The sequence below is a fragment of the Anarrhichthys ocellatus genome, unplaced genomic scaffold (assembly GCF_004355925.1).
Source record: "Anarrhichthys ocellatus isolate YVR2014 unplaced genomic scaffold, GSC_Weel_1.0 scaffold9, whole genome shotgun sequence".
In the NCBI taxonomy this organism is placed as follows: domain Eukaryota; kingdom Metazoa; phylum Chordata; class Actinopteri; order Perciformes; family Anarhichadidae; genus Anarrhichthys; species Anarrhichthys ocellatus.
This window is the reverse complement of record NW_022280039.1, coordinates 6,770,187-6,786,926: the sequence shown is the minus strand read 5'-3', so window position 1 is coordinate 6,786,926 and position 16,740 is coordinate 6,770,187. Positions and strand designations below refer to the sequence as shown.

Below are 16,740 nucleotides of genomic sequence, written 5' to 3'. Positions count from 1 at the left end.
AAGTTGTTGTAGACAGCCTATAATGAATGAGAAGAAACTATAACGACAGATGAATAGTGCAATTTTATGATAAATACAATCACATCTCCCAACACAAATGTTAAAACATAGGAATGAATCAATTTCAATCTTTGAAAGAAATAGCAGGTACAGCAACACGAGCGCACGTGCTGTAGAGCAAACGTTATTAAATACTACCTAACGTTACAGTGAAAGGTAGTTAGGAAGATACAGTCCCCACAAAAATTCAGAACACAGGATATCAATACATTTGTTATTTGCCTCAGTAGGCAGTCTCCTCAAAATATGTATTGTCCCTTTGGAAATTCATAAGCATACAATGGTGTTTAAAAAACAGTTGTTAATGTGGGAATGAACACCGACACAGCAGCTGTACGGTTGTTTGCAGAAAGCTACACTATACCATCCAATCGTCCCTCTACACTGACATTTTAGTACAGCTGGACTAGAATTACTATCGGCTTTGATTTATGGTTTGCTTTTGATATTTTGTACTTCATCTTCGTTACACTATTAAACAATGACTTTACAATCATACAAAAAAAAGTAAATTTATATATTAACCTCTAGAAACAATTAACTTATCCCCATATCCATGAAACAAGTATAACAATTTCCTATTTTTTTACCAAATGTAACAGAAAATGAACACATCTGATTGCACCTGCTATTAGAAGTAGTAACATTTCTGCTTCATCGTACAACTTTCTTTCTCCGTTGATATGACCCACATATTTTACAATAAACCATTCAGTATGGATTTGCACACACATACAATATAACATATTAAAACACCCTCAGCAGAAATATGCTCATTCAAACCAACTTAGTCCTTTACAGCATATTAACGATTGCTTAAGGCTTTTTTGCATACAAATTACTGCAGTCCATGCGAGACAAAACTCCTCCATATATAACTGAGATTAACTGTTTTTAAGTTTAGGAACCCAATGTGATATGGTTACAACAAATGTAAGAAACACTGCATTTTAAGGAGAGGCAATACCAAAAAAACAAAACTGACCACAATTGCGCATGACTTTTAACATCATGAAAAGGATTGATGGTGTTTCATCAACTGCTCAGAAATGTGGATGTGTAACCACATCAGTTAAATCATAGATGAGCAATTGCTCTCGTACACAGGCACAAAGAAATGGAAGAACAGTTATTAGCCAGTCTTGTGACAGGCTAATGGTTTGTTTCTGTCACCATAACACTTTTTGAAATAATGTCAACCATCATTAAGCAGCATACAAAGCCACTGATTTTATATTGCGAGGAGGATGATGACTAAATACATTAAGGAAAAACTGCCGACTCAAGAGGGGAAAACTTGCCTATAAGATTAGTTGAACAGTCCGTACTAGACCATATCTGTATCTATGATAACACAACTGAAGATGGGGGATCCTCTTGGAGAGGCTGTCAGATAAGTTGTGATTACTTAACTCTAAATAAATAAATGTGACAATAGCATAACAAAAATACAAACACCTGTCAAATAAAGAGGAAAAAATAAAGCAATGGCATACAAATTATTACTCTGAAACAGCACGTCTGTGCTGATGGGAGAATGCCAAATGTTGGCTGCAATTGTTAAGGAAAGACAAAGGGAATAAGGGGCTGAAAAGTGCCTTTGTGGATAAAACTCCACTCTCCCTCTTATGGCCTGAGAAAAGTTATTTTATTATGACTGCTGCTGTTCTGCTTCGTTGTTATTTTCAACAACCATATTGTTTAGCGGCGCTGACGATTCGGAGATGTTGTTTTCAAGCTCCAGTTGAGCCAGTCCCTCCTCTGTGTTTGTCCATGAGCTCATTGACTCATGTACTGTTACTGTGTGTTCCTCCATCTGCCTTTGGAGGCTGTCCATCTCCTCCCTGAGAATAGAAAACCATGACATGTATTCTTGCATTTAAATAGCTGCTAAGCACTACACAACAAAACTCGATTGGGAGCTAACCAGTGGGACACGCTCACATGCACTAAAAGCTTTCATGTCCTGCCTGCCTGCCTGCCTGCCTGCCTGCCTGCCTGCCTGCCTGCCTGCCTGCCTGCCTGCCTGCCTGCCTGCCTGCCTATCTATCTATCTATCTATCTATCTATCTATCTATATCTATATCTATATCTATATATATATATATATATGTCAGCAAAGCAAGGAGAAGCTCGGATAATAAGACACACAGAGGTAGAGCGACTTCAATCTCTGCTCAGGTAGAAATGACTCCACTATCTTTACATTTGCTGCAATATTAATGTTCAGAATATTAAATACAGCTCCTTTAACAAAGTCATTTGGTCAGAACAAGAGGCTTACTTGAGTTGCCGTAGACAGTTGTGCAGGTTGTTGAGGGGCTCTTTGTTGACAGAAGTTGATGGTTTCAGCAACTCATCCAATAGGGAGGCAGGCACTGGGCAGTCTGGAATCTTAACTGGTGTCACTGGGTTGGATGGGTTCCCCTCACTCTTCAGCTCCATACACTGCTGCTCCAAGAAAAAATTCAGGGATGTATTTAGTCTGTAATCTTCAGCAGGCATTTCTTACTTGGAATTATACTTGCAACATTTGACTTTAAAGCTTTGTAATGCATGCCTTACCTTCCTTAGACGACTCTGTTTGAGGTCCTGTTTTAGTTGCTGGTTCTGCAAAAGGACCGTCTTCATGCTGTTCCTCAGCTCTCCCACTTTGGCCTGCAGCATAAACTTGTCCTTCCTGGTGCCACTCAGCTCATCCTGCACCGACTCCAGCTCCACTTTGATGATCTGAGACAGAGAATCATCTTTAGTCAAAGTGATTTGGTGCATTTGTAAATACAGAAACTATGTATTTCTTTTAAACATCAAGTTAGGTAACACGCTTTGTTTCCATATTTCACAAGTAGAAAGAGAATACTTGCCTGCAGAGCTCTCTGTAGGTTGTCGAGCTCCCTGTGCTGACAGTGCTCCATCAACTCCAGCTGCTGCTTCTGAGCCTCGATCTCCCTCTGCCTTTGCTCCACCTCCCACTTCAGGTCCTCTACCTGAACGCGCATTCAATGTTAAGACATCAGTGTCAATGAAAGTTCTTCTCCCAGGACAATGATGAAAGACTACATGGTCAAAATGTTGTATTATAATCAATCCAGGCTAAAGACACAAAAAAGCATAATAAAATCAATATGATACAACAAAAAGCATGGTGCCCATAGCATTCGCTTTGTCAAGATTTTCAAATAACAGTCCTCATCAGCAAAATATTTCAGTGTCAGTCGGTCTCTCACCTCTTGGTTAGTGAGGGGCTGCTTGGCCAGTTCCTCGTCCAGTTGTTTCTGGAGGATCTGGAGCTGTGAATGGGCCTCAGTCAGCTCCTCTTGGAACCTGGAAACCTCCTGAGCATGCTGCTCATCCTGAGCTCTGCAGAGCAAGACACATTCAATGACAAATGAGTGATAAGATGTAATATTTTGATACAAAAGCAATTTGCCAACAGTCACTGCATTCTTTAAATCAGGCAAATACACATACTGTAGTTTGTGGGATTCACTCTGCAGAGCTTTGACTAGGTCCACTTTGGCCTGCAGGTCCTTTTTGATTTCTGACAGCTCCAGCATAGCTGCCCTGTAGTGCCGTCTATTGTGGGCCGCCTCAGCCTTTGTTGCTGCCACCTAAAGGACACATCACATTAGTACTATCCTAAAGACCCCAGGAGAGCCAAATGCTCCAGAAAAGCTATGGACTTACGATGGATACGTGTCACAATTCCGCTTTCTAACTTTTATATTTCTTAAAGGCTTCTTACTGTGCCTTGTGCCACGCAAATTATGTCAAAATATGTATTCAAATATATTCAAATTACAGGCCCTTTGGAATCATTTGAAAGGCAAAATGAAAATTATGTGCAGTCGGCATTTCAATAAAAAAGGAGAACATACTGCGTCCTTAGAGCTCCTACCTGTTCTTTCAGGTCATTGACTTTGGTTTTCTCTTTTTCCAGGGCAAGCTGAAGCGTTTGAACCACCTGCTTCATCTGCTGGTCCTCCTCCTCTTTACGCTTCAGAACAGCTTGAACCTGTAAAAAGGATGAATGGGGAAAACAACGTTTCCTTAAAAACTAATTAAAAAGTATGTGCTTTTTTGTATTTCGGCATACAGGTAACACAAGACTTTACAATAAAGAAGTAAGAAAAAAATATCAACATTATAAGTTTTTTCACCTGTAAGTTGAGCTGGACGAGATCTGCCTCTCTCTTAGCTAAGGCAGACTCCAAAATGTTGGAATGCTCCCGCAGTGTATTGTGGGACTGTGCCAATCCCGCCAATTTCCCTTTTTCATGTTCAAGCTCCAGTGCTAGCTTCTTGTTGGCATCTTCTAACTTTCGTATCCGCTTCTTGAAGCATCGGGACTCTTGAAGCTATGAAATAAATTCATGTCATTAATACAAAGTAACATGAATTGAGTGACTAGACAAGTGTTCATAAACATACTGCTCATACAGGGTTGTGGTCGACACCATTAAGGGAAAAAAATATCCCATTAGATATATGGAGCAGTTCTGTTAAAAAACCTGAACATAGCAACACAAAATGATCATTGTTCACCTCATCCTCAAGCTCCATGACCTTCTCCTGGTACTCCTCCAGCTCTGTGGAGGTGAGGTTGATCACTTCCTGCAGCTCCTTCTCTAGCATAGACTTGCTGTTGGCCACAGCCTGTAGCTCAGTCTGCAGAGTCTTAATCTTGTCCTGGATGTCAAATAAAAACACACTGCATTTCAATACATTGCAGTTGCAGGATTACTCACAATGAAAATACAAATAGCTTTTTGTTTGCAATATGCGAGTTGAGGATCAGGGTAGATAGATTTTTTTTAAATGGTGTCTTTGTTTCTGTGAAAAAAAGACTATAGTCAAGCACTTATAGTACAACCAGCTAACTGCATAATAGTACTCTTTAACTTCAAATAGGAATGTAAAATATTACTTATTCTTCAGTTCTGCTGGACAGTGGCAACACTAACATCTCTTGATTATATTCAGTGCAAGAAAAGCAGGTTTTATAGACCTTGTAACCCAACTACCTTAGGCTTCCTAATGTTTGTGAAATGGTAAGAAGAGTCACACAGATACTGTAACCTAATTTCATTTCCTAAGAACCGTAAATGGATGAGAGCTCGGACTCTGTAGAATGCTCTACTTACAAATGTAGTAGCTGGGAGTTTTTCAAGTAACTGTAGAAAGTCTGGCAGATGTATACAGTACCTGTAAGGCCTGGCTGGTTCCCCCATCCGACACCTGGGCCTTGAGTTTGACCAGCTCTGCCTCGGCTGTCTCCTTGTCAGTCAGAGCCTCCTGGAGCCTCCTACTCAGGATGCCCACAGCGTTCTCGTAGGCTTTGTGCTTGGCCTTCATCTCCTTCTGAGCACTGGTCAGATCGGTCCCCAGTCGCTTCACACGCACCTTCTGCTCTGTGATGGCCCTATCAGATGCAGATAAAAAAAATCAAGTCCATGAGGAAATCAGGTTGTTCTGACAGCAGACCATACAAGCATATGAACACAAGTGGTGTGCTGACAGATACGTCTTTAAAAATCACATTTATTTTACAGATATAGATGGCACACAAACGGAGCGTAATGATGCGGATGGATGTCATTTTAAAACCACATGTCAAAGGATCAGGAATTGCATAAGGAGTTCATAAAAAGCATTTACTTATATTTATAAATAGCACTTGACAACAGAGACATGCGCCACGGTCCAAATCATTACTGTGGGAGTTATTTAAGCGTTCCGTATCTCTATGCAGCAGATGACTCACTTTTTGGCTTCTCCCTCCAATTGCTCCACCTGTTTCCTCAGACCTTCGTTCTCTTCTGCGACTGCTGCTAGTTGGCTCTGATCAAACTGTAAAGACTGGATTGGGAGAAAAACAGGATCCTTCACATTACAATAGGATTCACGCAATACCTGCTGACAACAAACTGTTTATTTACACATCACCCAAAACATCGACATTTACTTTTATTGTTAAACTACTTTGTGAAGTAAATTTGATTAGAAATATTGAACAAATACAAATATTTACCTGGATCTGGGTTTCTAGCTGATCCCTTTCATTCTGAATGACTTGCAGATGAGCCTCCATGTTGTTCATCTGCTCCTGGACTCTCACCACCTCCTTCGCAAGCCGGGCCTGCTCCAGCTCTGCATTCTGCTTCTCCCCCTGAGCGCTCAGCAGCTCCTGCTTCAGGTCCTTCACCTCCGCCAACAGGCGCTTTTTGGTGGACTTGAGCTCACCGATCAACTGGTCTTTGGAGCTGGCGTCTCGGCGGTAGGCCTCCACCATCACCTGTTGAGTCAATAACCATGTATCTAATCAATGAAGGGAGTCTTCTCTTCTTTCAAGGAGTGGTCCTCATATTTGCCTCGACTCTAAGAGGCAGCAGGCAAAATGCTTCTCACAGCATCCTGCAGATACAGTGCAAGAGAGAGGGCTGCAAGTGTTTGAATCCCACACTGCATCATCTCTACGCTTGAGTGAGATACTTCTCACATGGGTATAGCAACAAAACAAAAAAAAGAAGTTCTAACATACTCTACAGGCTTTACTTTTTCATCTTACTTGCTTCCCACTATCCTGTACACCTTTAACAAGTAGTTAATCAGTCATGCTACATCTGTGTAGCTCACACATCGCTGATTTCCCATTAACATAGTTACTTCAGATGCAGTGAAGACACATATTAGTTTGTTGATAATGCAGCCAGATGTTTCTTCTTTAGCACTAGATGTGCACTATTTAGCATACCCCAGTACATTTTGGTGGACCAAGATGAACGTTACTGCTCGAGTCTGAAGGGTCTACAAAAGCTCAAGTCTTGAAAGGAATTCAATACAATTCATATTTCTGTCATTCTGTCAATGAACTCCACCCTCTTTTTGACACCCTGTCAATGTAGAATGAGCAACACCCACCCCTGCTCAATCCACTGAGCCGTGTCAACCAGCACTCTTCTGAGATGACAGCCATCCGGCTCTACAATACATCCTCCCGCGACAACATCAGCATCAACCTTAGTCAGCTGGAAGATTTCTTTTTATAAATAAATGTAATAAAAAGAATAAATGTTTGTCAAGTCCACACAGTCTACACTGGCTTCTAAAAACTTTACCCAGTGAGAGAGAGCTTTACATTGTGTCACGTACTGTGAGAGCGAGGAGGATGAATTACCTTTTGTTGTTGGAACTGCTCCTTCAGTTTCTGAGCTTGTCTCTTCAGGGAACCATTTTCTTGTTGAAGCGTTTCAATCTGTAACAAAGCAAAGGTCTTTCATTATTCTCTACACGGTGGTCCAAAAAATGGATTCAAAAGCTATTTGAACTATGTTTAAATTCTTCAATTGTACAGCTTAAGTCAAATGGAAAACACACACCTTCTTTCATGCAATTCTTACAATGCCTTATGCTAAAATAATTGCTGCTCACCATGAATGAGAGACTATTTGACAATAACATATGCAACTCTAGGTGTCACAACAGAAGTAGATGGGAGCATATTGATGCCCAAAGGGACACAAGGGGCCGCCAATATTTGTTGTTACGTCACTGGTAATGGTGCTTGTTGTTATATTTCAATGCCAGTATTTTAAGTTTCCTTTTGCCGTTTCAATGTTTTCACCTCCAACCTGTATCATACCTGATTGGCTTTGATCTGGACTTCCTGTCTGAGCTGATCCAAGATATCTGAAGCCACCAGAACATCCTCTCCGAGCCGCTCAGCGCCCTCGTCAAGTTGTCTCTTGTCGGCCCGGGCTGCTTGCAGCGCTACCTCCAGGACAATCTTCTCGTTCTGGAGGTACTGGATGTTGTCGTCCTTGGCGCTGCCGTCTGTCTGCAGGTCAGCCAGCTGGACCTCCAGCTCCAGGTATCGGGCTTCTAGGTGGTTGATGGACTGCTCTTTGGTTTGCAGGTTGTCCTGAGTGATGGTCAGCTGGCGCATCAGCTCCAGATGCTCTTTCTGGAGTGACTGCAGCTGCATGTCCTTCTGGGAAAGGATCAACTTTGCCTAAGAGAGATTGAGTGTGAAAGGCAGTTTAGAGCAGAATACAATACACATTTTACTGAACATACAAGGTGGGAAACAAGTCCCTTGACTACCTGCTCTAGTTCCCTTTCCAGGGCACTGGCTGTGTTGGCCAATTTAATTAAGCGTTCTCGTTCATCCTCAAACTCCTCCAGTCTGTGCTGCAGATCATCTTCCACCATGTTCTTTGCATCCTGGATCTGCTTATAAGCAGCTTCCTGGGTCAGCATGTCAGCCTAAGTCACAGACAGTAAACATTTTTAAACAATATGCTACAACGATTTTAAAAACAAATAAAATAACAGTTAGTTGTGGTCATTTAGAAAAGCCTGCTTTTATCGAAGGCCCTTGACTGAATGATGACCTTAAGGTATATGTTATTTCCTAAGTGGATATATAGACTTCACAAACCTGATGATAGCATATTTACAAAGGGATGTTGGAGAGTATACCTCAATGCCCTGCAGCTGAACAGCGATACGCTCTTTATCTTTGATAGAGCGGTGTTGGGTCTCTGTGAGTTGGTGGGACAGAGTCACATTGTCTAGCTTCAAATGTTCCACAACACCAATCTGAGTCATCTGTCCAGCCTGGGAGAGATAAAAACAGATCAAAAAGTGTCACGTTAATTCTGACAAATGTCGAGCCATGATGAAAAACCAGCTGCATGAGCATCAACCAGACCTGCATGTTGGCCATTTCACTTTGCAGTCGTACTCTGGCCTCCTGGGCCAAAGCTAGCTGCTGCTGGTACCACTGTCTGAGCTGCTGAAGGGAATCTATTTCAGCCTGGGAAGTCTTCATTCGGCTCTCAAGGGTGCTGCGCTCCAGCTGGACCTGTTGAAGCTGGCTCTGAAGACCACCCAACTGTTGTCGCAACTCTTGGACTGCAAAAGTCCAACACCGAAAAACATATATTTTAATCATGAGTTTGGATATGCAAACCAGTGGTTCATTAAGTCAAAGCACAATTAAAAGATGATGTTTGTTTATTGTTACACTCAGTTTTCTGGGTCTCCGTCACACACCTGTATTGTCTCTAGAGGTTACAGAGCTTTGCATCTCCTCCACCTTCCCCATCAGCCTTTTGTACTGGTCTTCAGCCACCTTCAGGTCATTGCTCAGAGAAGTCAGACTGGCATTCTTGCTCTCCAGACTGCCCTGGAGCTCCACCATGGCTTTCTCTAGCTGGTTGCAGTTTTTCCGCAGTGTGCCGACCTCTTTAGTGAGGGTGCTCTGCTTCTCCTGGCTGACCTGAGCCTCCTCCTTCTTAGCGTTCAGTTGAGCATTCACTGTAGCGAGCTGGGCCTGAAGCTCGGTCTTCTCTTTGAGAGCCTGGAGAAAACATGACAGTGAGGTCAGCTCTTAAGCCCAATTATTCTTAGTTTCCAGTATAGAGTCATCTGGGCGGGTAAATTAACAGCCATAAAGCTAAATTTAATATTTTTGGAAGCTGTGATGCATGAACCGGCAGTCATTAGCAGGCAAAGTTGAACATGGTAAACCACATATTACGGTGTTAGCAGATTTGTAATTACCACTGTTTATGCAAACACAACTAACAGAAACATGACAAAAATCAATGTTATATTACCTGATTGGCCTCAGAAGACAAAGATTCTAGCTGACCCTCCAGTCTCATTTTCTCTTTCAAAACCTGCAGCATATCATCATGGCCCATCACTGAACTCTCCAAAGAAACACTGCAAGACATGTCAACAATATGAGCGCTTCAATTATTAGGAAAATAATTGACTGACAAATAGTTAACAATCCACAAAATCAATTAATTGTTTTAAGTAATCTACAGCTACATCCTAAAATGCCAAATGTGTCAGTTCCAGCAATCAATGTGAGAACAGTAATACTGGTTTAATTTGTCTGTTAACAAAACATTAATGCCAAAAATTGTCAGTTGTAATATTTTTTTATTCCTTCCCTATCTGATGTTGACAAATACCTGCTGGAGAAACTGTCTCTGCGGCTTCGAGGCTCCCCATTCGCTTCTCTCTCGTGCTCCAGCTCGAGCCCAAGCAGGTGCTGCTCTTCACTGGCTGCCTGCAGCACCTCCTGCAGGGAGGGGAACTGACCCATGGCCTCAGCGGCAATCTCCCTCCCCTCCACCGTGTAGGGCCCCCGCTGCCTTTCCACTGCTGCGGAGAGGAGCCCGTACGTCCCCCTGGTTGACACGCTGCTGTAAGACGAGCTGTCGCTGTCGTTGCCGTCGTTCCCTGGCCTCGTTCCTGATTCACTGCCGTCCATTTCTGACACATTGTCCCAAACTTGGAGCGAAGCACCAGTCTCACAGGTGCTGCCCTCCGAAATCACACTGACCTCAGACAAAGTGGACACTGAGCTCATGGTGGACTGGTGGGAGCTCATGGTGTTATCTGCTGCTCTAACTCCACCACCACCACCACCTCCTCCTCCTCCTCCTCCACCTGTACCATCATTCTCAGGAGACTGGTAGTCAGCCAAGGAGTGGATCTTGTTCAGGCGGGGGGATCTGGACTTTTTCTCTCTGGGGGGAATTCCCAAGCTACCCAGTTTGGGACCACGGGGGACAGTGGTCCTCAGGAAGGAATACTCCGTGGTCATGGCAAGAGTGTTGGCCCTGGGCAGATCCTCGGGATGCAGCATGAGCTCTGGATCCAGGGTGCTGAATGGCCTGCTCTTGGGGGTGGTGCGGTGAGACTAGAAAAGACATGAACCATGGTACTTCCATCCTGATCAAATCTGACACAAGGTTGCTCAGCTTGAAAACACACCGTATACATATTAAATTAGAAATAGCAATGACAGAAACTTTAAAGAATGGAGCGAAAGTGAAACACTGTGGCCTCTACACCTCTTAAACTGTTTATCTTCTGAGTTACATTTTACAAGAAAATAGCATGTTTAGCAACCAACATCAGATGAGAATGAGCCCACACGCACAAGTTGCCTCAAACACAGAGAGTTGTCTAATGGTAGAAATTTCATGTTAACATAATGCTGAAGCTGCCCAAACTGGTTTTGCAAACATTAGGACCTCGAGGGGAAATAGAAGAAGATCTGTTGCTGTCCATAACCTGACAGCTACACCATTAACTCACCCTCTCCTTATGTCTCTGAACTCTGTACTGTTTGAGTTGCTCTTCCAGACGCCGACGAGCACCCAGGCGAATCTTCTCCTCGTTCTCCATCTCCAATGATGGCGTCTGGTTGGCTAAAATGAAAGTACGTAAGGCCCAAAAAAAAAACAATGATCCCCATCATTACATACTGCATATCTACACTACAGCTCTTTATTTACACAAGACTTGGTTTTATGACTGTATGAGTTTTAATCCTAGCAATGAGCTGTATGTCGTTCATGTTGATTCCAAGATCATTATACAGGTTAAATACCTGTATAATGTTGGTTGTAAAGGCCGAGAATCCTGTCCCCACTGCTCACACGGCAATAGTAAACAAATTATTCAAATTGGAGTTTACTATGTTAATCCATGGGGCGGAAACTAGTAAGTCACAAACTGCACTGCGACATTCTCCCATTTATCAGACAGCTACTGCAGACTTTTAGAGCAGGTGACAGTATGGGTGTTAGACTACTTGTTACATCCATATATTTAAACGGTGCCCCATGCTGCACCACTGTCTCCATTTGCTTAGTTATTGTACGCGACTATTAAAAACTTAATTTCATTCATGACTGCAACAGCTATGCAGCAAATAATGCCAATATTGCAATGAGCTAAATGACTGCATCTATGCATGCATTAAATAGATTGTCCATTTGATTCAAAAGAGATGCGCTAGGATTCTTCATGTGCTGCTACATATATATTCTGTGTGGGAGATATAATGTGCATCCAAACTAAATTACCAGTTTGTGCCAAGCCTTAAACGGCAAACAAGGTGACTGTGCATGACTTTAAAATACCTCCAAAGACATGACATACAAGAGGGATTAGTTCCAAAACGCAGCCATTAGTCCAAATAGTGTTGCAAATGAAGCACCCACACCAAATTCTAATTAAACAATCAAATGAAGTCTATGCAAGTTGCGGAAATGGGCCAGACTCATTCTGTTCAGGTAACACACAGAAAAATAAGTTAAAATGGATGTGTACATAAACCAAAAAAGCCAAACATCCCACAGCAAACTGAGGTTAAAATACAGGGGGGTTTAGAGGGGGCATTCACTCCACATAAGTGTATGCTTACACAATTCAGTCTCCTGCATAGGCATACTGAGTCTGAGCGACTGCAATGAATCACCCGTGTGAACCGTGAACTCAGCACTAGCCCCCTCAGACTTCTCTAGCATCATGGGTGGAAAAGCAGCCAAACCTGGGGAGGGCTCTTGGATCTGGGAGTTGATTGGGGAGCTGGTGCTCTGGGGAGGGGCTGCCAGAGGCAGGGACCCATTTATATGGGTGTTCCCTGCAGCACTAAAGTCCTCTGCCAGTCCATTTCCATTTGGCATCGCATCTGAACTGATAGAACCTAAAAGAGAAGCAAGAGAAGCCCCAGGGAATTTGACGATTAGTCATGATAAGTTCTTGTGCACTATACTGCAAAGAGGAAAGGTATTCAACCTGGCAAGCTGGCTGGGCAACTCTGTCAAACTACAATAGCTTAAGTCAAAAAGGTGGGTGGAAACAATGCAGCATGTAGCGCACAATTAGGGCTCATCTTGTAAGACAAAAATACCTAAAGGCCCTGACAACGTTTTTTCTTTATCAGTCACATACTACAGGCAATTAGGTCAAACAAGAACACGTAAGTTTTGGTTATTTCACATGACACTTTCTGTCTGTGCCGTATTGTCTGTTTCTCTTCTCACTGGTTTGAAATGGGAAGGGCTAGGCTGGAAAAATGTCCCGCATGTCTGTGCACCAATCAGAATTTAGATCAAAATCTGATAACAGTTGTGGGATTGTTTGCTTATGTTGCCAGGCCGCAGTGAAACAAATCAAACCACACCCACCGCAGCAAAATAGTTAGTATTTTAGAGAAAACATTCATACTACTATGAAACTGAAAAGATATTCCCACATGCTACTTAAGGCGACACCATTGATTAACACAAACAGATCAGGCACAGTAGTGATGGGGAGTTCCGTCTTTCCTGTGAGTAGGGGTAGTGATCTCAAGTCTGAGAAAATAAACTGTGTTGGCAACCGTCTCTGCTGCATTGACTTTTACCTTTTTCTTCTAAAAATATATATTTTCAGTGATTTTCTATTTGACTTGTTTATTCTTCTCCTAAACCTTAACCACTGTCAGCTATAAGCATATTGGCTGACTTAAGATTACTATTAGAGTTAAATTCAGCTATGTAACACATCAGTTCAAAGAGCCATGAAACACGGAGCAGTAAACGGCCTCAGGCCTTGTAGTAGCCACCAAAACAGGTCATGCATTGCAGAATACAAGCGGTACCAGTAATATGCCTGAAGAAGAAACAACGTTGCAGATCAGAAAGCAGCGCTGGACACGAGCTAATCCCAGTACAAGGGCAGTCTATCTGCAGGAATATACTATCAACAGGTCCAAACACAACATGATTTCTAGCCTTTGAAATCCTTGTGACTTTGATTGGGGGGGGGGGGACGACGACGACATTGTCATTACTCACCATTAGGAATTATCCCTTTTGCATTTTGTGTGTTGTCCAGCCATTGTTGTTTCAATTGCGTTTCACCTTCCATTTTGGATTTCACAAGATGTTCTTCTTGATGAGCATCGGCCTCCATCTGAGCTGCTTCTGATTGGTTACTATCCATTTCCATTAAGAAACTGCACAGTCACACTTTAGCTGGTGCCCCTTAGGAAAGAACCTCTCACAAAACCATCTTCTTCTTCGGAGTCAGGCCAGCTGAGTCAGTGTCCAGGAACACTTCTGCAACAGTAAATGTTATGTTATAATGTTATGACATAATTTTAAATGTACGATAAATATGCTAAACAAACAAAACAAATAAAAGTACGTCAAAACAAGTATATTATTAAAGTGTCACGTGTATATTAAAAGAGAAAAGATGTGCAAAGAAGAAGTTGTAACTCCATCTGACACTAAGGATGTTATGTAACAACAATTAAGCTAGAGTCAAGGGCTAATAAGCTGGCTTAGTTAAGTAGATTGTGTCGCGTTAAATATAGAAAAACTAGCAAAGTAACATTGAAATCCTTTACTTTGACACCGATACGACAACAGACAGTTCCACGTTTGCCTTTTTATCAGCTAGTGTCCAGTTGGAGCTGATTAACGCTAAATTCAATCTTTGTAAGAAGATGTTGACGAGTCAGACATAACGTTACGCCTCGACCAGCAGGCGCTTAAATCCAAGCCTTCAACTGTCACACTTCATCTTTCCTTTCATTGTGAGAGCAGCAGCAGCTGCTGCTTCTCATACATGTTTATATGATGCGTTTACAAATTGCGTACATTTGGCAACAGGCAAGGCCCCGGTCGGTTTGCATTTATGGATTTTAATAAGAGTCAAGCATTAGGTCATTTCTTTATTAACAGCAGAATGTCTGCAGCTGTCGACTTAAAGTCCGATGACAGTGATGTTATTCTAAACGTCTGCATGTTTAAAGCTATACGATCATCGTATGCTTTGGCTATTGATGATAACCTTTGACTCCAAGGCGGTGTTGCTACGTTAGCTATCAGGCGGTAGCGGAGTTACTTCAGCACGGGCTCACACCCTTAAGTCCCCAATTCAGAGGCAATAACAACGAGACAGTCATCGATACAGGCTGATATATTGCCCTCATGTGTCTACTGGGTTTAGTAAAACTCTACCGGCTAATGACAAGGAGGATGGACTAGCTAGCGAGACAGCAGCTAGCGCGCTATCTGTGTTTACGACGGAACCTGTCAAGCTACATTTGCTAACTTGCTAACGTTCGCTAGAAGCGCGAGTGCAGAAGGAGGGATTTCTCAAATATGTTTTAATCAATCAACAAATGACTGTCTGTCGCGTAAGTATGTTACAAAACCCCATAAGTAAATTACAAAATGACAATTTCAGTAAGTGTATCAAAAGAGAATAAATGCTCACCCTGTCGCGAGCTTCGCCTTTTACTACGTGGCTGTTTGGATTCCGTCCCTTATCTGTCCGACGAGAAACAGAGGGAACGAAACACATCTGGAAGAAGAAATGGCGTGACTGCTCCTCACACTGTTTGGGTTTTAAATACAAATTAAAAACAAATACATCTTTGAGATAATTATATAGCAAATGCATGTGGCAATGTTACAATAAGTACACGGACGATAATGGAACGGTGGCTTCTGGTAAATCTGGCGGATGTGGTACACTTGTTCAAAGAGCTGCGCCCTACTTTTCAGCAGTGGTTCTGCAGCTAACCTGCCGCTGCAGGTGCCACTACTGCCATTAGCGGTTAATGCCTGTTTTAGCTGTAACAGAGTGTAAGGATTGCACTAATAAGCACATAATTAGGCTGTATAATGCCACTGCTCAATTATATAATATTATAGTGGATTTCACAGAAAGGATTTTTAGTTCAAATGGTATATAACTACTGGCCCTTTTAAAAAAAACATCCTGTCACTATCGTCCATAAGCACAATTTTCTGAATTGCATTGGTACGAGGCTATCAGCATTACTCCACAGCAGCTGTGTGCAAGATGATGGCCTACAAATGACTGTTTCGGTGAAACAACAATACTTTTAACTATTGTTTGTCCATGCATAAATTAAAATGTATATTCATCTGTGTAATAAGCAAGCAAATAGTCTGAACTGAATTCAATATTTGTGTCCATGGGGTACACTAATAGACACCTGCAGACACCAAACGACGATGAGGTGTAAAGTGTTTGTTTGAGTCTACAGTCAAATGACATAGTTAAACTTATTAGACTCACCTATTCACTTTTTAATGCAAATAAAAGTAGACATATAAAGCCAATGATAGATCTTTCTTTTAATTAATAGGTGAAAGATTTTAACTCTGGTGCCATCTAGTGACAGTATCAAGAATGACAATGTCATAGACAAAAGACAACAACACAACCTCACCAATTTCCCTCATAATTGTTTCGTTTTTCTTCCACCCAAAACGTATGCCAGTAGAATGATATAGATGTTAAACCTTGTTAGGAGTGAAGGTTTCCAGTCTGTGTAGCCAATTGCCCTCGTTCTTTGGAAATATATATAGATATAAGTCTTTATAAATTAGTGTGACAGTGACTATATTTGATTTGTTTACTCTTTTAGACTGCATTGCCCGGGCTCCAATATAACTGTAAATTCACACGTATATTCATGCATTCATTTGGATTGAACTACAGTTAGTCATATAGCTAATACTATAGGCTACTACAAATAATACAATCACACATTGATAAATGCATGAGACAAACATAACAATAAAACATCTGTTAGCCTAGATTGGAAGAAGGAAGGAATTTATGCTTTACAAATATAAAAGCTAGACCTAATGATATAAGTGTATGGTCATCATTAATTCCACTGGCTAGAGCTCCATTCGTAGAATAAAAATACTGTCACGTTATTTTACGTGTGAATATATATTTAAAATACATGTCATATGCATAAAGGTAACAAGAATAGCAGAGTTTTTATCTGGGGATCTGGCCCTGTGTTCGAGTTCGCCCATGAACGAT

General features: G+C 41.8%; 1 protein-coding gene across 2 annotated transcripts; it reads right to left on the bottom strand.

Annotated features, from left to right (window-relative positions):
- Nucleotides 1–45: 45 nt before the first annotated feature.
- Nucleotides 46–15,358, bottom strand: golga3 (golgin A3). Of its 2 annotated transcripts, none has more exons than XM_031849115.1 (24): nt 15,148–15,358; nt 13,716–13,979; nt 12,299–12,580; nt 11,185–11,297; nt 10,050–10,783; nt 9,684–9,792; nt 9,118–9,424; nt 8,774–8,976; nt 8,542–8,679; nt 8,164–8,325; nt 7,703–8,071; nt 7,238–7,315; nt 6,092–6,355; nt 5,825–5,919; nt 5,266–5,482; nt 4,606–4,749; nt 4,221–4,418; nt 3,959–4,075; nt 3,532–3,671; nt 3,288–3,420; nt 2,925–3,047; nt 2,626–2,790; nt 2,345–2,511; nt 46–1,904 (listed from the first exon to the last, which is right to left on the bottom strand). In XM_031849115.1, exons 2-24 carry the CDS (start codon nt 13,867–13,869, stop codon nt 1,712–1,714), a joined length of 4,605 nt encoding a protein of 1,534 aa, XP_031704975.1. In that variant the 5' UTR covers nt 13,870–13,979; nt 15,148–15,358; the 3' UTR covers nt 46–1,711. The 2 variants fall into 2 exon arrangements, with proteins under 2 accessions (XP_031704975.1, XP_031704976.1); XM_031849116.1 differs by having other exon boundaries at nt 12,425–12,580.
- Nucleotides 15,359–16,740: the final 1,382 nt, after the last annotated feature.

Excerpts from the sequence above, each read along its gene's own strand:
- golga3 (XM_031849115.1), bottom strand. The coding sequence starts at position 13,869 with ATGGAAATGGATAGTAACCAATCAGAAGCAGCTCAGATGGAGGCCGAT. Across the intron at positions 4,419-4,605 it reads TCATGGAGCTTGAGGATGAG|CTTCAAGAGTCCCGATGCTT; the intron begins GTGAACAATGAT and ends TTTATTTCATAG. Across the intron at positions 4,076-4,220 it reads TCGTCCAGCTCAACTTACAG|GTTCAAGCTGTTCTGAAGCG; the intron begins GTGAAAAAACTT and ends TCCTTTTTACAG.